General features: G+C 39.7%; 1 protein-coding gene across 2 annotated transcripts in view; it reads right to left on the bottom strand.

Annotated features, from left to right (window-relative positions):
• Window positions 1–21,634, bottom strand: part of PARD3B (par-3 family cell polarity regulator beta) — a 1,055,741-nt gene that overhangs the window by 426,752 nt on the left and 607,355 nt on the right. For both annotated transcript variants that reach the window (XM_046019094.1, XM_046019095.1), the window contains exons 11-12: window positions 15,956–16,141; window positions 1,712–1,882 (exon numbers count right to left, since the gene is read on the bottom strand). In XM_046019094.1, the coding sequence (XP_045875050.1) occupies window positions 1,712–1,882; window positions 15,956–16,141 (357 nt within the window). The remainder of the gene's footprint in view (window positions 1–1,711; window positions 1,883–15,955; window positions 16,142–21,634) is intronic.

The following is a 21,634-nucleotide window of genomic DNA, read 5'->3' as shown; positions in this document are numbered from 1 at the left end:
AAAAAGGTACAGTTACTCTCTTCCAGTAGCTGATAATATAACAAAGTGAGATCTAGTTTATAACTTTACTACTTCAGCGGACCCTCTCAGATAAAGGAGGTCTCAGAGGCATCTTTTATTCATTCATTCGACAATATTTATTAAGTGTGTACTGTGTGCTGGGAAACGAGGATAGAGTAAGGGATAAAACAGACAACAGTATCTGTCATCTGCAGGTTCTGAGCACTCAGCTAGGTACGTCTTCACATAGCCAGAAGATGGACAATTTGGGAGTTTCACTCAAGTAGTCCAAAACTTTAGAGCCTAAGCTTTTAACTACTATGAACAATAGTAGAAGGTAGTTGAAACTCAATTTGAAAAATCCTTTTTTGGGGGCGCCTGAGTGGCTCGGTAGGTTAAAGCCTCTGCCTTTGGCTCGGGTCGTGATGTCTGCTTCCTCTTCTCTCTCTGCCTGCCTCTCTGCCTACTTGTGATCTCTGTCTGTCAAATAAATAAATAAAATCTTTAAAAAAAAAGAAAAATCCTTTTTTAATTTTGAATTGAACATATTATTAAAACTAATATTTTATATTAGTGTTTTGTTAACAGTATTCTATGTTAACTCTGCATATTACTGTATTATACAAACATTACTTGTCCTCAGAGAATATCTGTGAGATGCGCTCATATTTTTCTTAACTCTAAACTGTGATCAACCGTTTTCTTCTTACTTTTTCTTAAAATACTTTTTTAAAAGGTTTTGTTTATTTGACAGAGAGAGAGATCACAAGCAGGCAGAGAGGCAGACAGAGAGAAAGGGAGAAGCAGTCTCCCTGCCAAGCAGAGAGCCCGATGAGGAACTCGATCCCAGGACCCTAGGATCCTGACCTGAGTTGAAGGCAGAGGCTTAACCCACTGAGCCACCCAGGCACCCCTTCTTAAAATATTTTTAAGAGGGTTTAAAAATTATTTTTCATATATAAAAGAAAATAATGTTTAGGAATATTTTATAATTATTATAAATATATTAATATACTTTATAATTTAATAATATAATTGTGTAATATGAATATAATTGTATATAAGTGAAATGCTTAGGGATATCTGCAATCAAGAATACTTTATGCTTACACTTCATGTGTAGGCAGAAATATTTCTTACGTTAAAAAAATACATAAAAAATCATGATAAAATACTGCAAAAATACTTATTTAATTAAAAACACTTATTTAATAACATGAAGGAAGGAGCTTGCTTAATAGATCAAGTTTTAAATTAGTTAAGTTCCAGGTCTATATTACCTACGTGCACATTGTGGGGGAAAACATACTGCATTATAACAATCTTTACACTGAGCACTGTATACCTCTGATTAAGAACTTTCTAAAGTATGGACACTATAAGCACATCAATCAAAAAAGTACTTAAAGATGCTATATAGTTTAATAGTTTACTATATGAATGAAGCCCGAAGTCTAGAAATTTCTGGGGGGAAAAAAAACTAGAAGATAAGGACCTGTTAGATTTGATAAATTACCTACTTGATATGTACATATTTATACCTTCTAGTTATACCTATAATATACCATGTGTTTGCCACCTAAATCCATCAGAGCCCTCCTGGGGCATATTCTCCCAGTTTCAGGATCAGTATGATACTAAGTGATGGAACTCTGCATATTTTAGGTGGCCATGTGGGCAATCTGCTGAGGGAACCAAAGACATGCGTCACCTCCAGTGGTCTCTCTGGTCTCCGCAGAATCACCAACTGGATCATCCCTCGAATGTTTCCTTCCATGGACATCGATCGTCTCAGTGTCTCCATAGCTTCGTGGTTGGACTTTCCCAAAAGAGATTCCCCATTAACGGCAATCAGCTGGTCATTCATCCGCAGACGACCATCCTAGGGCAGAGGAAAAAAAATGTATGAAACAGAGAAAAGTATGGTGATGATGGATGACTGTTTCAGGAAAAGTTCAAGTTTAGAAAGAAAAAAAAAGGAAAAAGAAGAAGAAGAAGAAAACCCCCCAGCCATTAGGAATGATTTATTTTCTATGGCACAACAAGTTTCTGGAGCTTATCAAATAGTCACAAATAGTAACAATAATGAAGTGTGTGAAAGTATGTTTTTGAAATCTCAGAGTCCCAAGCTGCAATAATTTAGACATTTGTGTAATATCTCCTACCTCAATCTTTGGCAAGCATGGTAACCTAGCCTGATTCTGCCATTTCTCTGGCAGGGACCGTGTTGGCTCACAGAAAGGGGGTTTGGAAGCAAAAGGAAGTGGTCAAATCACTTGAAACAAGGGTTTGCATTTGCAGGCACAGAGAGACTTTATGCTTAAATGTTGCATATTCGACAGTGGTGATAAGTCTCCTAGAAATTACCGCTAGCTCTGTGAATTGCTAGTCTGCTAGTCTGCAAAACAACACAGAGGTGTGCAGTGAAGAACCAATTTGCTATGGTATCTTCTGGCAGAAAAAGCACGACAAAGGAGACCGTCAAGGCCTGTTTGCAAAGAGGCTCTGACTGATGAGTACTTTTACCCAGAATCTTCAGGAAACCACGTACTACAAAGTGCACAGAAGCCCATCATGTGGCGTGGCAGCCTAGACCCCAGTCTAAATCACTTCTAGGCACTAGTTCTCTTCAGCCAGAAGCATCACACAAGCTAGAGACTACAGCAGCAGCTAACAAACTGGGGTACGAGCTCTGCCAACCAAAGAATGTGGGGGACCACAGTGCCTCTCCCCCTCAGGCAGCCTCGAGGGAAAAATCCTCAAAATACTGACAGTCAGATTGGGGACATGCCTTAGACCTGTTTCCACACTACGGGAGAAGTCCTTACTACGAGGCGCAGGTACAGGTGTGGTTTTAGGAATGTTATGATGTGTGGGCGCCTGGGTGGCCCAGTGGTTAAGTGTTTGCCTTCAGCTCAGGTCATGATTGCCGGGTCCTAGGATTAAGCCCCACATTGGGCTCCCTACTCAGCAGGGAGTCTGCTTCTCCCTCTGCCCCTCTGCCCCTACCTCTACTCATGCTCTCTCTCTAATATGTAAATCTTAAAAAAAAAAAAAAAAAAGGAATATTATGCTGCTGCTGTGGCTAATAAACTTAACAAAAATGCCAGTAGATTTGTATGACAAATTACCTTCCTAGAGAATTTCCATAAATTATCTCTAGTGATTCTCACAGAACTCGAGACAGTACAATGCTTTTATTCACATTACAGATAAGGAAACTGAGGCAGAGAAGGGCTGCAACTTGGCCAGGACACAAAAGCAAACCAGAGACACACTGACCCCAGTTCTGATATCATGCTCTTTGGCTCTGCAGTCTCCCTACCAGAATTCTCTTTGTTACTTGGTCTCTAGACTATGACTGTACAACTCTAAATTAGGAGAGGAAAATACAGAAGAGTTTTTATAGTAGTAAATATTGGAGATCCATGTTCAAGTTTAGAGAATAAAATACAAAAGAATAAAACTTCCCTAAGAAATGAGAAAACCGGGCATACAAAGAACAATAGGACCAACTGGGCAGCTTTGGGGGAGAAATCCTGTGGACAAAATAATAAAGTTGGACAAATTCGGTAGCAGATGGTCAGAGGAAGTTTTCCCGCCGACACCAGGGGGTGTCGAAACTGCCCTGGAGAGCTAATGCCATCATGGAGACTCACTGCACATGCCACCTGCTGAAAAGGCCACTGGCACACAAGATGGCGGAGGCCACCCGGAAGAGTGCATGCTCCTGAACGAAGAAACTGGGATGGCAAGGTGATGAGATTGATAGAGAAGGGCATTCGATTAGAGCTGGAAAACGTCTGAGTGGACTGCCTCCACAAAGCATGACGTCCCCTCCCTTCCTCTTGTTTTCCCACTCCACTTAACCTTTACCCTAACTGGGAGCAAATCTGGAAATGAGATTTACAGGAAAGGCCAAACAAGAAAGAAATCTCTCCATTTCTATGATCTAATTTTGAGGGAGGCACAGAAAGACTGAGGTTACGGTTACACAAAACAGAGTAAAACAAAAACAACCTTAATGGTTTAGTTATGTGAAGTGAGACACAACTCGAGAAATCCTTATGGTCTACTTTGGCCTTTCATGGAAGAGGACTGTTGGGTTGAGTCGTGAGGAGGAGGCTGGGAGGGTCATTAAAAATTAGATGTAAGATTTTTAAAGAGAAGGAGGAAGCAGAAGAGTTGGATCAAGATCCTCACTCTGTTAACAGGAAATGAGGTCTCATGCTGGATTTGTAGAGGGTTAGTCTTGGCAGGACACCTCGTCCTCTATGATATGAAGAAAGATAAAGGCTGAAACTTTATGGGCATCTCGAGGATGGAGGAAATACAATCTGAGTGAGATCGCACCTGGTAACCTCATGTGAACCTTCTCTGTGAAATATGGAGCAAAGTCTATGTGAAGAAGTAAGTAAGAGATAAGGAGATATAAGGACATTTTTTTTTTTTGATAAAATAATCTCTTACCAACAGGTACTAAGCACAAACTTTCATTTTTAGCTACATTCCAAGTCTCAAGCAGATAGAGCACAACGTTGAAGTAGAACATGTTCACATCTAAGTCCAAACAAAAAGGCAGGTCAGGCCACCCCGGGGCAGCTGTTTTTTTTTTGTTGTTGTTATTTTTTTAGAAGACATACACACTTATTACAAGCATCACTGGTGAGCTGTGGGCAGGATAAAAACCACACACTCTCATTTTCAAGCTTGGCTGGTCTGTAGCTCTTGGTGTGTGCTTTCTCTGCATAAGATAAATGATGGGTAATTTCATTAATGGTGATGCCAGTAAGTGCCATGGTGTCCTAACATTTAGAATATAATCACAGAATTCAGAGCTTGGAAGGTCCTTCGAGATCATCTTGTCCAACCTCTTCTGTTTACAGATAAATAATGTGATGTCAAAAGGGGATGCAAAACCATTGATTGAACTCCTCTTAAGCGAAGGCCCTTCCCCATGGGCTGGGACTTGCTCAGCTAGTTAGGGTCAGGGCTAGATCAGAAAAGCCACAGTCCTGGCTTCTTAGCATTCTCGATTCCTAACCATTCCCTCTGCTACATAGGTAATGATGACTAGTTCCTAAAGAATTAATGCTTCAAGAACAACATGTTCAAAGCCAGAGTGGACAATATGCCACCAGATGTCTCCTGGAAGAGAATCTGATATAAAATCCAGAGTCCCATGGCAGAAGATACGGTGACTGATGCCTGTGTCGGGGGATGGCAGGACAACTGTTGTCTTCTTCTGCAGAAGCAGAAGACAACAATTTGTTCACCTCTCTAACTATACAGACATAAATGCATACCCATGTCTGGTCTTGATTGAAAATGAAAGTGATTCAATGGAAATCTCATGAAATATCTCAACCCAGATTCATTAAATATCCTTCACAATTGTATATGCCCATTGTGTATGCTTTCGGATAATTTTGACCAAGAAAAGCACATGTTTGTGGTTTTATCTTTTTAATACTATGTTTAAGTGAGTACTTAGACATGAGAATGTTAACTCTCGTCAACTGATTTTATAGAATTGAATTCAACTATCCAGGGATAAAACTCAGTAACCTTAGCATATTTATTTCATTGTAATTTGGGTCATGCTTGCATCTGTTAAAGAGAAAAAAAATCCCTTTCTACTATAGACTGAGTATTTGTGTCCTTCCTACCCCAAACCTCTTCCAAATACATATGTTTCAAATATGCGAGGTTATTAAGATGGAACCTTCATGAATGGGATTAGTGCCCACATAAAACAGGCCTGAGAGATATCCCTCAACCCCTCTGCCATGTGAGGGTACAGTGAGCAGACGGCTATCTATCAACCCAAAATGGGCTATCACCAGACACTGAATCTGCTGGCGCCTTGGTGTTAGACTTCAGCCTCCACTGGGGAAAATAAACTTGTTTTCTATAAGCCACTTAGTCTATGGCAGTCTGTTAAAGCAGCCCCAACAGACTAAGACACCTTCCTTCCTATTATACTGCTGTCAGATCCCTAACGAACAAGACTCCTCACCTCTGTCAATTACTGCCTTCATCTCTGCCCAATCCCACAACCAACTCTATCCATCCTTAAGACAGGAGGGAGTAAAGGAAGTTCCCCAAAGAGGAAGGAGAGCAGAGTAAAGATAAAAAGTAACTTCCTTAGGATACTTAAGGACGAATAAAAACTGGTACAAGATTTAGGTCTTCTCCATGTCCTGGGATTACTTCAAATCTCATCAGCCCTAACCCAGTTCTCCTGCAATAGGATGAGTGGCCCAGGAGACAAGATGTTTGAGTACTACATCTCCCTTTTACTGAGCACCTAATATAGGGCAGTCGTGATGCAAATGTTTTATATATGCTCTCTCATTTTGTTCTCATGATGATCCTGTGAGAGAAATACTACTCTCCCCTATTTAAGAGATGTAGACATGGAGACTCAAAGAGATACAGTGGTTTGTCAAATGTTACTGCATGGCTAGGTGTCCTTGTCTCTGAGTCCGACATGTACCTGTTATGCTGTACTGCTTCTAAATTCCGAATTCTAGAGATGATTAGAGACACTACAATTTCTTTTTAAATTTCTTTTTCCAAAGATTTTATTTATTTATTTGAAAGACAGAGACCACAAGTAGACAGAGAGGCAGAGAGAGAGAGAGGCTCAGCAGGGAGCCTGATGTGGGGCTTGATCCCAGGACCCTGGGATCATGACCCGAGCCGAAGGCAGAGGCCTTAACCCACTGAGCCACCCAGGTGCCCCGACACTATAATTATTAATGATAATAATTATTTAATGAGTTTCTTATGAGTTTGGGTAGTCATTGTGCTAAACCCATTATGTGCACTAGACAATTTAATCTTTACTACAATCCTATACACTGGGGACTATCGCCCTCATTTTATAAGAAAGAAACCAAGAATTAGGGCAGTTCAATGCAGTGTTACAAGTCACAATTCTAAAGCAGATGTGAACTTGGACTGTGTCACTCTGAAGGCCATTTTTCCAACTATGTTGCTAGTGATTCTTGACTTTTATGGACTCTCAGGTTCCTTTGAGAATCTAATAAAGGCTACAGATTCTCACCTCTTAAAAATAAGTATTTACACCGCAGTTTCTCCACAGCTGCACATTTGGACCAAATAATTCTTTGTAATGGGAGCAGTCACATATCTTGTAGGATACTCCATATGCCCACTGAAGTAGATCCACAATTTCCAGGGGGTCTAGTGACCTGGTATTTCAGCACCTGTTATAGTCAGTGGTGCCCGGGTACTATCTCTACCATGATTACTGGTAACATTGTATGGCTTTATCCACCGCCTTGGGCCAATTTTTTTGGTAAGGCCCCTCTACCTCAGAAGTTCTAATGAACATGGAGGGGAGAGTAAGAAAGCCTAAGCGAAGAACTAGCCTCTGCAAAACATGAAACGAGTATGAGGGGTGGGCTGGCTTTTCTTGGGAGTAGCTGGCTGGAGCCCAAGGCCAGTTCACATTCGGCCAGGGTGTTGAGAGGATTAATCATGACCAGATGTCGGCTCCTGCCTCTGCATGTTCCTAATGGGGCCCTCAGTAAAGCCTCCTGGGATATTATCAACACCCAGAGCCCAAATCCTAGAGCCTGACTTTAGACTGCGGAGCAGGGTTTCCCTGGAATGGGCTGGGACTCCAGGCAAGATGACACCTGATTGAAGGAAAGGATTGTCCTGAACAAATCCTTCACAAGGCCCTAAAATCATTCCATGACAACATCTGCCTACCATATTTTTGCAAAAAAAAAAAAAAAAAAAAAAAAAGGAAAAGGAAAAAAAATCCGACCTACAAAAGAACTTTACATTCCAGATTGAAATCATTTGACTTCATTTGAAAACAATAACAATGAAAGGAAAAGAATAAATCAAGATCTTAAAGTACAGGTTTTGAAACAAAGAAGAGGAATAAAGAAAGTTGGTAAGACTAGAAGCATGTAAGTTCTTGTCTTGAACCTACATTAATCAATGTTTACATCATCTGTCCTACCACAATTTCGACCAATATAAACAGGGCCAATTCTTTTTTCCAGGGACAAGAAACTGCATTCTGGGGTTGACCCCATCGTGATGTGGCCTGTATTTCTCCTTCTGTCCAAAATGTCCTCTGCATTCCCGCTTATCCCCTGAATGGCTATCTATCCTTCAAAACAAGACTCAGCAACCGCCTCCCACTCACAGATGTCTGCATAGGCAGAATTAATGGCTCCATCATCTCAATGCCGATGATATTTTAATAATACTCATCTACCCACCTTTATCATAGCGGACTTGTTCATGTTTTTAATTACTCCACCACCAGCTTCCTAGATTACGGAGCAGGTTGTTTTTCAGTTCCCTATCTCCAGTCTACTATACATTGTAGAACTCACTAGAGATGTTCAAGAAGTGCATGCTAAGGGGCGCCTGGGTGGCTCAGTGGATTAAGCCGCTGCCTTTGGCTCAGGTCATGATCTCAGGATCCTGGGATCGAGCCCTGCATCGGGCTCTCTGCTCCGCGGGGAGCCTGCTTCCTCCTATTTCTCTGCCTGCCTCTCTGCCTACTTGTGATCTCTTTCTCTGTCAAATAAATAAATAAAATCTTTAAAAAAAAAAAAAAGTGCATGCTAAGTTGAGTCACTTGAGAAAATCTTGCATTCAGGTGTTCTGGAGCTGGTGTAAGTTTCATCTACGATGAACAAATGGTTTATGTACAAACTGTAACTGTGAGAGATTCATGGACCTGAATATACCAGCGCATGTTCACAGAACCCTTAGACTTCTAAAAGGGAAGCCTGATTACTTCCTGTGTACGGCCCTATGGTCACTTCCTCAACGAATGTAAAATTTAAATTTACTCATTTAATTCAGTGTTGTTTTAAAAGCTTCCCTCCTTTATTATGTAGCAAACTGGAGAAGTTTTAGCAACATACCATTTACTCCATATTTGTAGTATTTGAACCTGTTTTTGCCAAAGATACAGAATATTATTTAGAGTGTCACCACATATAATCAAAACCATTCTAATACTTTCAAAATGTGCTATAATTCCTTCATTTTAAGCTCCTTCTGGAAAAATGAGGGGCATAAATATATCCCAACTTAGAGACTCTACCAAAGTCGTTACTGAGTCTTATTAATTTCCTCAGAAAAAAAAAAAAAAGTTTGAGAAGCACTGATTTAAGAATTATCACAAATATTCCCTGGCTTACTATGTGGTAATAGCATTTTGTGCTTATCTGACACTTCTGCTTCCTGTCATTTCAGCTTCCTCACCCATATATTCTTATCTCCTTCCTGATTTGCTGTTTTTGGTTTACTTTGGCCTAGGAAACTGGATAATAAAAAGCTTATTAAGGCATATGTGTTTTATATGAGTTAAGCAGAGTCTGCCGTGACTGCCTAACAAGACGAGAATCTGAGGTCTTTTCAACTTCCTGAAAATCTTATTTAATTAACAAAAAAGGAACTATACAATTTTTTGTGCTAAAATTGCTTAAAGTCTTGTCCCTGGGAGGATGGGTCCAAAGCAAAGTGCCAAGGCCAAAACTTAGATCATGTTATATTATAGTTATATATATAAATGTATAATAAATATTATAAATATAGAGTAACTATATATAAACATATAAATTCTCTCTCTATGTATAGCTATATAGAGAGTATATATCTATTCTATAAATACCCATAATGAAGGTGACTATAGCTATACAGTTGAAAGGTATATTTTCAGAGTTAAATTATCATTATCATGGTATATCAACTTTTGTAGATTATCATTTCCTTTTTGACTAGGACTACCAATTCTTACAATTTCTTTCAGCCCATGAAGACAATCATAGAGTCCAAAATACACCTCAAAAGATGTAGGTTTCCAAAATTTTATCTGGCATGGTATGGATTTTTTATTTGTATTTCTGTGCATGAAATAAAAATGTGTAAGTGATAAAGATCAGCAAGAAAACCAATGATTATGCTGATATTGCGAGATTTTATAAATAATGTTATAGTACCTCTTTATAAAATAGTTGCTACTGGAGGAAACCCATTAAATGATGAGCCTGACTGTCTGAATTAACATAGGCCAAGATTCTTTTTTTTTTTTTTAATAAAAGGAAATTGGGTTAAATAATTAGCAGAACAATTGGCACTATTTTTCTTATGTTTAAGTTAATAATTTCATTTTTAAGGTAAAATTCTTATTGGATATACAGTGATTCTGAATTTTTCCACGCAAGTTTCCTGCTTTTAGGTGTTTCTAAAACGTATCACATTTTTGTGGTCAGGAGGAAATGTCAGAGTTTAGCTTCTCCCAATTGAGGAGTTTCAACAGGGCAACTGACATCCTTGGAGTGTGGGGTCCATTGGTCAGAGGTAAAAACCTGGAAGACATGACTGCTTCTAATCATTGTTACGGTTTTCCACCAGTAGAAAACATTATCAATTTTAAGAAGAATGGGTAGTTGAAGAAATCATTTAACATTAGTGTTCCTTAAAAGCTGTCCCTTTTAACTTCCTTTGAGTTCATTAATTATAGATCCCCTCCATGATTTATAGATACCAGCAGAGATGGAGTTGGAAATGACTCACGCTGGGAACTCCTCCTGGACTGCTATGGAATAGCTTGGCTGCTGCTAACTGGCCCAGATTACGAAGAGACGAGAACATTCAGCACCAAGCATTATATTCCCAGGAATTCTACAATTGTGTACATTCGCTCTAAAAATTCACATTTGAGTCATTTTAAAACAGGGAGATTGCTTGTATTGGATCTTTTTTTTTTCTTTTACCTCAAACTAAATAGTGTAGATTATGAAATTCTGCATTTCTCAGAGGGAGTATTCCAAATTTCCTAAGCACACCAGAATCAAATTACTTAAATTATATCTACTTCATATTCCGAGCGCATGCATTTGCAATTAGCTATGTCAGGCATTTTTCTTTCATTTAATTTCATCATCATCAAGTAGTATTTATTAAGCACAAACCTGGCTAATTAATTTTCTAGAGAATAACAGGTATTCTTAAATCCATTCTATATAAGAGACCTTAAATAATCTGATACATGATGTTTTTCCCTTAGCAAAAATTGCCTTTAAATTTTAATTTTTACCTTATTATTTCAAGGTTTCAGTAGGACATATTCTACTTCCAAAGTCTGTATATTCAAATAAAAAATGTCATTCAGAATTAATATAACAGACTCCATGAGATTTTTATTCTTACTACAGCATACTAATATCCTATCTTAATTTTTAAAAAAATATCACTATTCTTGTTAAATATTTTTCCCAAAAGTGATTTATTTTTGAGGAAAAACCCAAGATAAATAGCCAGCTTAAGTTATTATAATCAAAAGATGTAAAAATGCATTTTCTCTTAAAAAATTCAGGTACTATAGTTCATGAAAAGCAGAGCAAAAGAAAGCTACTGATCTCAGAATTCAAAAGGTTTAGCCAATGAGGATGAGAATATTGAAGGTCTTCAAATCATTAAGACTTTGTATGTGCTTTAGTGAGGGAAAGGAAAAGCTAATTTTTATGTGGATTGGGGGAAAGAAGAGTATCCTTCTCATGGTACTTTTTTCTAACTGTGACACAGACAATATTCCTTTTCATTTAACAATAATGACACTACCACGTTTGTTTTAAATTCTGATCACAGAACTGAAATTTTAGAAAAGCATCCTTAAGCACTTCATAATGTTATGCAGAGTGGTTGGGACGCCTGGGTGCCTCAGTCAGCTAAGCAGCTGCCTTTGGCTCAGGTCATGATCCTGAAGTCCTGGTATCAAGCCCATGTCGGGCTCCCTGCTCAGCGGAGAGACTGCTTCTCCCTCTCCCTCTGTGGGCCACTCTGCCTACTTGTGCTTTCTCTACCTCTCTGTCAAATAAATACATAAAATCTTAAAAAAAAAAAAGCCACACAGGTCTTGGTTTGGAAGATGTTAAACCCAGAGACTTGTATCTAGTATTTTCAGGTTCTGAAAGCAATTACCCTGTACTTCAGCTGCCAATGCTCAGTACGAATGATAGAAACTAAAATGGAACTACAAACATGTAATCCCTGTTACTGTTTAAGCAAATTAGCACCAATACTCAGTCATATTTGGCTACTGAGGTCAATGGCCCCTTTGTACTTTGAAAAGCGGAGCTCAAACGAATGCTTCAGAAACGTCCACAAAGAACTCTGCAGGCTGAAGGGGTCTGAAATGGCAGATGTTGAGCCCTGACACAAATAGGAAAGAGTTTCTGGGATTTCCTTCTTGATATGCAGACTGGAATTTAAATATTAATGAGATTAAGCATTTGGATAACTCTGAGTAGAGTACGAATATTGTTCAGTTTGCCCCTTGAGTGAGAGGAATTTACCCCAAGAGGGACTCCTAGAAGAGCCAGGTGCTTTTATTTTCAAACACAGATTTACATCTCCATTAGAAAGAACTCAAATAAGAGAGGAAATGATTGAAAGCAGCAGCCCGAGAGGTAAATAAAAAATAAATAAATAAAAATAAATAAAAAGAGAGAAAGAGAGAAAAGAAAGAAAAAGAGCCCCTCAATTATAGTCACGGTCGCACAGTGGTTTGGTGGTGTTGCATCTGGCAAGAAGTAGCCTATCTTTGTTTATACCAGCGGAAGCCCCTAGGAGAATACAGCACACAGAATCCACAGGAAGAATTTGGTCATACTTTTCAAAGTAGTTTAGTTTTCAAAAATCCACCTTCCCTAAAGGGAAAAACACCTTGAGAACCAATCTCTGGCAGAAAGATTATTTTGTTGATTTCAGGTAAAAACCTAAGGCCAGATGCTAAAGTGGATGTTCCCCATGCTTATCTCCGCTTTGCCCTGGGGACACTGCAGTCTGTTACATTTGTATCTTCTGAACAGGGGACAGGAACAAAGTCTCAAAACAATTTCTGTAAGACATAATCCTGAATCACAGAACAGGTGGCAATTTTCTGAAGAGTAACAATGGATTATTGGAACGGCCGCAGCAGAATAGAAAAATACTTTCTCTCTCTCTCTTTTTCTGGTTAATCAGATTTCTTGTGAGCAAAGCTCAGTCCTCCACCCTTTATACTACAGAAAGTAAACAAGACAAATGGATACTAAACATTCACAATAAGGCTAAATTCATGATTGATGCCTCTTACTGTTTAAGATCAGCTTAACTTAAATATGCTGTCCAGTAGTTTTTAGTGGTGTGATTGTCTTACTCAGCAGACTGGTGTCAGGAAAGAAATTTACATAAATGGAAAGTGAAATCTTTCTTGGAGAAACAGGACTGTTAGAAACTGCTTAGGTAAGGAGATGCTCACTTACACAAACATGGATATACACATTAAACCTGCTCTCCAATATCTGCTTGAGCTTAAGTTATTGCCCATAAAGCAGCTAAGATGTTTGCTTTTAATTTCCAAAAAATCATTTCAGTTCCAATTTTACTCGGAATAAATTCTGCAAACAGAACTGTCATTAGGTATAAGAAGAAGAATATCAACCCGGTAACCACAAGCAGGATCAAGGCTCCTCTTTAAACACGGCACATGCTTAGACGGCTTGGGGAAGTGTGACAGGCGTGACACCAGACAACTCCGGGGTAGCGGCCCCCCATCTTCAGGAATATGAATGGAGAAGCTGAAGGAGGCTTCACCGCAGTGCAGCGGAGCACAGGACCCGAAGTCAGACTGCCCAGGTTCAAGTCTTAGTTTAAGCAGTTCCTGGCTGTGACCACAGGAGAGGCACTAAGCTCTGTCATCTGCAGTTTCCCTCTGATGGAACTGCTTAATAATCACCCAGTGTCAACATGAAGAACGCAATCAGAGAACCCGCCTAAAGTACTTAGCCCCGCACTGGGCATACGTTAAGTGCTAAGCACAAGGAAGGCTAATCATGGCTGTTATTCTGACTATTATTCTCCTTTTGCTCCTGGTTCTGCGTTTCTGAGCCAGATGGGAGAATTTGACAGACTGAACGACTGACCCCAAACTTCCCCCTTCTCCGGATCTGCACCTTCGCCACAGCTTCACCAGGGGTGGACTGTGTTTCCCCAGGCCTTGACCTTGGACTCACCCACATGACTGTTTTGGTCAGAAGTGCACATGTGTGTTTCTGAGTGTGCGCGGAGGGGCGGAGTGCCAGCTCGGGGCCTCGGATTCAAGAGGCTTCACTCTCTCTTTGCTGCTGGCCCTCTGCCCCCTCAGAGCAAGAGAAGAACGTGCTCCCACCAGACTGCTGGTCCGGGGGTGGCGGGAGGGGGGAGGTGACGTACATGGAGGACACTGACCTGCAGATATATGGTGTCACAAAGGTACAGCAGCCTGAATCCCAGCTGCTTGAGCTGTCCTGCAGAGTCGTGAGGGATGTAAATGCTTACTGATGTACGTTACTGAAATCCCGTCATTATTTATTATGTCAAAAAAAATTAACTGATCCAAGGAGTACATTAAAAAGTTGTCTACTTAAAATGAATTTCTTATTTCCCAAGGAAAAAGGCATCAGCTCAGTGTCTAGGTCTGAAACAAATGTGGAATGATAAGTGAGACGAGATGAGTGCTTCGACCAAGCCAGCACTCCAAGACTGGAGATGCTCCTGGAGACTCTCCGTAGACCTTTCTTGGCTTTTGTTAAGGGAGGGTCACGAGTGATCAATGTCAGATTATTTGTAAACAGCTAACATTTGTTGAAAGTTTATCATAGGCACCGTGCTGGACAAAATGCATACAGTATCTCTCTTTGTCCTCCTAAGAGCACCAGCAGGTAGGCTCTATTAATTTTTTTTTTTAAAGATTTTATTTATTTGACAGAGAGTGATATCACAAGTAGGCAGAGAGGCAGGCAGAGAGAGAGAGGAGGAAGCAGGCTACCTGCTGAGCAGAGAGCCCGATGCGGGGCTCGATCCCAGGACCCTGGGATCATGACCTGAGCTGAAGGCAGAGGCTTTAACCCACTGAGCCACCCAGGTGCCCCAGGCTCTATTAATTTTACTCATTTTACAAGAGAGGAAACTGAAGCATATGGAGACAAGTAACTTGTCCACATGATAGCAGGTGGGAGGAGTCCGGGCAGGACGCAAACTCAAGAAGCCTCGTGGCATGGCGTGAGAAGAGGATGGTGGGGAGGACGGTGGATCATAAGCACAAACATGTTCCCCCCATCTCTAATCACTTTGCTGTTTTAATCATAGTATGTGTGTTAATTTCATCTGCAGGACACTTGAATTAGGTATGACCTATTATGCAGCCCCCAGAGATGAAGATATGGGAGCACAGCAGGTCACGTTCCTCGCCCATATTCCCAACAGCTAGCAATGGTGTCCTGGTCAGAGCACATGGCAATGAAACTTGATTTGAACCCAGGCAATCTAGATAACTATTATACTGTGTTAATATCAAGGATCACACTGCTCACCCCAATGTGAAAAGGCAGAATCACCTTCTTTCCTCTTTTTCTGGAAGTCTGTAAGCTTTCCCAAGTTCAAAGGCAAACATGCATTCCTGGCACCATGTCTATCTTCAAGGGCATAAAACGTGATAAATAACCTTTAATTTACACTACAGTCATTCTCAGGCTCCACTGAGCTTTCATTCTTGCAAGAGCGAATTTCCTTATTTGCTGCCTTCATGTTGACTTGTTTTGAGTTTTACTTTTCTGAGGCTATTCTGAGGTTCAACTCTGGCTGGTTACAAATTCACAGGAATCCTAACAGAGTAATAAAAGGAATGGGAGAAAGAGAACTGATCATGATGGGTTTAGAGAACAATGTCTGGTGCATAAAACTAACCACACAGAGTGTGAACACAGACAACTGTTGCCCAGATCTGTTCACATATATACGTGGTACATCCGCAGGAGAGCCTCGTGGTTTCGCATCTTCAGATAGTCCCTCCACCCAGTCCCCGAGCAAAGCGACATGTCTCAAGTGCCTCCACACGGACGTGCAAATAAGCAGTCCTACTGACCTTGAAAGCAGCACCTCCATGGATGATGGATTTGATAAAAATCCCCAAGTCCGTTCCAGTTTCTCGAGATTTGTTCCCTTTCAAGCTCACGCCGAGACCAGCAGAACCTGAATCATTCAGGGGGATCTCGAAGGTGAGTTGCTCGGTGGTTTCCAGGGAGAGTGCATAGCAGTCGGGCTCTCCTTTCTGTTGAAGTACACGTGGAAAGAGTGAAGGGAAGAAAGCAGGTTAGTGTTTATACCCAAATTGCCAGAGAGGCAATTGGCAAGACAGGGTGATTGGACCTCTAACAGCTGGTCTTCTCTCTCTGCGAGGGGCCACCACCATGTCCCTGGAAGGTAGAAGAGTTCTTGGGAGTCATATCTGCTGAGGGCCAACAGAGAGGATCCTTTGGCTAGGTGGAGTTATGCCATTTGAAACATCCTGTAAGTATGTGGAAATCCAGCAGAATAGTCTGAATAATTAAAGAGGCTGGACGTTACTTAGGGGGTCTTAGGCACCAGAAAAGACCATAGAGAGAAGGTGATCTTAATGCTTTCATTTACAGATGAAGAAACAGAGCTTAGTGTAGAAACATGCTAAAATTTGGGGGAAATATTTGGCTTGTATAATTTAAAACATATCATTTACCATGGAAACAATGTTCATGATCAAGAATATCAATTGGATACAGAGCACTGAAAAAAATGTTATCTTAAACTTAGGGAAATGTGATTTATGATGAGTATCACTGAATTAAACTTCACTTTGCTCAATTGAGGCCTTAAGCTTGCTTCATTGACAGTACAAGTCACTGGCAACCAGATTTTGAACCTAACCAAAAATGATAATGCATGACAAATATTTGTGTCTTCTTTGCCAAATGACACCCAGCCACAAGCACAACTGTTCTCAAAAAATTAGAGTAACAGAGAATGGAGGCAACAGGCACACTTAGGGTTCAAGTTTCCAGGGAGAAGCAAAGGTTAATTGTATTTATCCCCTGATGTTTTCAAATGTACAGCAGTGACAATAGAAAAATGGGGCCCACATGATAATCTTCGCAGGTGCCCCCTACGGCCTCCCTCCCGCCCAAGCTTGCAGAAATGTGAAACTCGGCCACAGTGTTTAACTGGAAAATTTGAAAATGAGATAGCCCTAGAAACCTTCAACTCATGCTAGGTCGGTAGTTCCTTCCTCTCTGTAATTATATCTAGAAACTCTCATCTTAGGGTCACTTTGAGGGACTCTTCTGTGAAATCACATATTCCAGGAATTACTGTGAATGTCTGAATGTCAGTCACCAAGTAACAACTATAAAATCAGAAGTAGCAAAGAACCCATAATTAAAACAAGATTAAGAGGCTGATCATTGCCAGATCCACTGACCCGTATTTTCAACTCCTACCAGAATAGAGAAAGCCCATGTCTACCTTCAAACATATGGTTCATTTAATTTCACCGTACCTGAAGTTAGCTATAAAAATCTGGACAATAGGTAGTTTCAAAGAAATGAAACTTTAGTGCTTGATATAATAAACCCATGACTAGTTAGTTCTTTCAACTAACTCACTGTATTATTATCCAAGAAACATCCCATTATTTGATTCAAACTAGCTGTCTTTTTTCTCCCCCATGGGAATGCGAGTTAAATATGAAAGGTAAATTGTTAGCCTTCATCTTTGTCTTCCAGAATGTCCTATTTAGAATCCGTAACATTTGATAATCATTTATGTTTCCAGGTCTCTCTGGGCTTTGGTTAATTTTAGTCTAATAAAATCCCACTGAATTAAAGTACAAATTAAAGAACAGCTGTTCTGCCTAGAAGTTTGTGAACACCATTTTAGAGGAAGACTAGGAGCTTCTCTGGCTTTTTAATCTACTAGAAACAAAATGACACAAGGGCAGGTTTTGCTTGAGCAATATCTTCAAACCATTTTATTCTGTAATCAAATCTGATTTCTTTGGCAACTGTGTTTAATTAAGATTGACAATCACTATTTGTACCAATACCTTTCATTTACAACACACGTGATAGGAACAAAATAGAAACCAAGTGATACTATGGCTATCTTTTTCATTTGTGTGTATGTGTTTAAGTTTTTATTTAAATTCTAATTAGTTAATATACAGTGTTCTATCAACTTCAGGTGTAAGATATAGTGATTCAACACTCCCATACATTACCCTGTGCTCATCACAAGTGCCCTCTTTAGTCCCCATCACCTATTTAACCCGTCCTCATAGCAACTTCTCCTCTGGTAACCATCAGTTTGTTCTCTATAGTTAAGAGTCTGTTTCTTGGTTTGTCCCTCTCTCTCTTTTTTCCCTTTGCTCATTTGTTTTCTTAAATTCCACATCTGAGTGAAATCATACGGCATTTGTCTTTCATTTAGCATAATACTCTCTAGCTCCAGTCACGTCATTGGAAATGGCAAGAGTTCATTCGTTTTTGTGGCTGAGTAATATTCCATTGTACACATATATCATATCTTCTTCATGTGTTCATCAGTTGATGGACACTTGGGCTGTTTCCATAATTTGGATGCTGTAGATAAATCTACTATAAACATTAGGGTGCATGTATCCCTTTGAATTAGTATTTTTGAATTCTTTGGGTAAGTACCTAGTAGTTTAATTGCTGGATCATAAGGTAGTTCTATTTTTAATTTTTGAAGAAAACTCCATATTGTTTCCAGAGTGGCTGCACCAGCTTTCATTCCTACCAAGAGTGCAAGAGGGTCCCCCTTTCAAGTCCCTGATACCTGAAAGCCAGAAATAGAACAACAAAAACAATCTAGTGGCTAACAATGGTTCTAAGTGCTTTACACATATTAACGTACTTACTAGTCATAACAACTGCATGAGGAACATTGTCATGACCATTTAACAGATGAGGAGACTGAAATGCACAGCAGGTAAGTACCACGCTTACAGTCCATAAGACCTTACAGTGTTGGAGCTTTGTGAGGTCCAGGCAATGTGATTCCTACGCCAGACTCATAACTGCCAAGCTACACCTCAACCTCTTTGAACCACTATGACTTGGCCTAGTCACAAGAAATCCCAAGACTGATTCCCACCGTGACAGTAAACTACCACACAACTTCATGTTCTCTACTCAACTACAGTTCTGTTTTATATCTTTCTTATACTATGTCAGGCTCAAGCCATAATTAGTGGATTCTAATAATAGCAAATTATTATTGCTATTCACCCAATGGTGAAGGAAGCCATTATAGTAGTTAACATAGCCATTTCCTCTATTAGAAATAAATGTCCCTTTACCTAATGCACGAGAAAAAATCAATATGCTGAATGCCTTCCATCAATAATCTTGGTTCAACAAAGAACTCTAAAAATTAAACTCCAATCTTGCCAGACAACATTTTGGAGAAGAGATATTAAGGCCTCACAAATGCCCAAATGCAGGACCTTAGTGATAGGATGATCCCAAAGGCAATGATATATCCACACCTTGGATCCTCCCTTGCTTTCTGTCTTTCAGACAAGAGCTCTTTCTGTACTGTGTTGGGAATGCCCTTGCTTTTTACACTAACAAATCATCCAGAGAGGGAAAAAAATCAAGATGCAAGGCTGGCATAAGAAAGGAAATCTTGTGACTTTCCATTCATTTTTTAATTTTTCCTTTTCATTATTTCTTATTCTTTGCCACTAGAGGCCATGTTTCTAGACACAAAGTCCGTGAGGTTCCTTGAGCCAGCCCAGGATGGATACCTACCTGCCCCTAGTGCATATTCCTCGCCTAATCCCTTGGGACTCACCCAGGGCCAGCCTTTCAGGGTCTACAACTAAAGATTTCTCAATCTTAGCACCACTGATATTTAGGGCATGATAATTCTTTGTTGTGGAGGACTGTCCTATGCATTAAAGGACAGTCCATAGAATTATTCACTTACTACCTACTAGATGCCAGTAGCCACTCCTTCCCCAGTTATGATAACCGCAAATGTCCTCAGACACTGCCAAATGTCTCCTGGGCTCAAAATCACTTCCAGTGGAAAACCACTGCCCTGTACAGTCAACTTGAACTGCTAACTACTGTCAAGTTAAGGCAACTGCCAAGTACAGTCAAGTTTAAGGCAAATAGGGTCCAGAGAACTAATTTGGGACTGCAATGTTGTCTGCTGATATGTTCCCAAGTCCCAGAATGGGGACTAAGTCTTAGGCTCACAGGTTCATGACTGACTACTTAGTTGGTCATGGATTTCTACACTTAGTTATTTCTCTGGTTATATGTCTCTGGTTATATGGCAGCTAATTTCCTAGGGGCAGAAATACAGTCTTTGAGGGATTCACAGAGTAAGGAAAGTGATAAATATTGAATTTATTGGTACATATACAAGACGCTGACTTTTATTAATATAACCCAGAAAAAAAATTTACCCTATGAAGTAGTGTTTGTTAGGTTAGTTATGCTTCTATATATGCTGTTTTGTACTTTTTAAAATGTATTAAGAACCATAGGCTTCTATAAAATAGTATTAATGTAAAGTCTACTCATGTGAGAACATAACATCAAGTATAAGAATGTATGTGTACGGTAGATTTCAACTGTATAAATATACACTATATACATACTGACACCTACCCACCAGCCTGTTACCTACCTGTCCCACAACCCTGCCCCATCCATCTTTATATGTGTATATGTCTGCACAGAAAAAAAAATGTAGTTATCTACTGGTACTGCAGTATGGACGACAGTTTCCTTCTTTATAATTTTTCTGTGTTTTCTAAACATTTATCCATCCTCACAAAAAGATAAATGTTTTTCAAAGGAATTTATGAAGGTATAAGAACCATTCGCTGTACTATTGCCTTGCCAACCAGAAAGATGTAAACACATCTCTATGATGACACACACACACACACACACACACACATTTATACATATGTGTTTTCTAATACTACCTATACTATATGTAATATGCATTACCCTATAGTAGTATATATACTGTATTAAAACTATGTAATATATAACATATATCTGTATTCTCTCTCTGTATATCTGTGTGTGTGTTTATGCGTGCATGTGTGGGTAGTACATTTATATTCCTCTTAGAGTCACCAGTGACTTCCATGTTACTAAATCTGATGGTCAATTGTCATATCTTACCTTTCCTGATGTACAGAAACATTAGGCCAAACTGATGGAGGCCTACTTTTTGAAATATATTTTTTTTTCTTGGTCCCAGGACATCACTCTCTTATAGTTCATCTCCCACTTCACAGTCAACTCCTTTGCAAAATCCTTTGCTACTTATTCCCCATCTCACCAATCTTTTAATATTAGTGTCCTAAGAATCACCTGATTTTTCCTCTTCTGTCCCATCCTCATTTTTGAAGTTACACCTAATTTCACAGTTTTAAATATCATTTACATGCTCATGAGTCATAAATTCCTATCTCTACCTCTCTCCCCTAAACTAGACTCATGTAACCAATTCTCTAGTGAAAACTTTATTAAGATTTCTACCGTGAAACCATGTCTAAGTAGATCATCCCTTAAACGTGCTCCTCCTGAACAAGTAAATGGAGCTGTATTCTTTCAGACATTCAAGCAAGAAACCTCAATGTCACTGTTGACTTCTTTCTCGTCTCACACTCTATATCCAACCCGTCAGCAACTCCTGTGAGCTTTACTTTAAAAACGCACCCAGGGCATCTGGGTGGCTC

The sequence above is a fragment of the Meles meles genome, chromosome 9 (genome assembly GCF_922984935.1).
Source record: "Meles meles chromosome 9, mMelMel3.1 paternal haplotype, whole genome shotgun sequence".
Taxonomy (NCBI): Eukaryota; Metazoa; Chordata; class Mammalia; order Carnivora; family Mustelidae; genus Meles; species Meles meles.
Note: the sequence above shows the minus strand (reverse complement) of the source record. Positions and strands in the feature narration are given on the sequence as shown.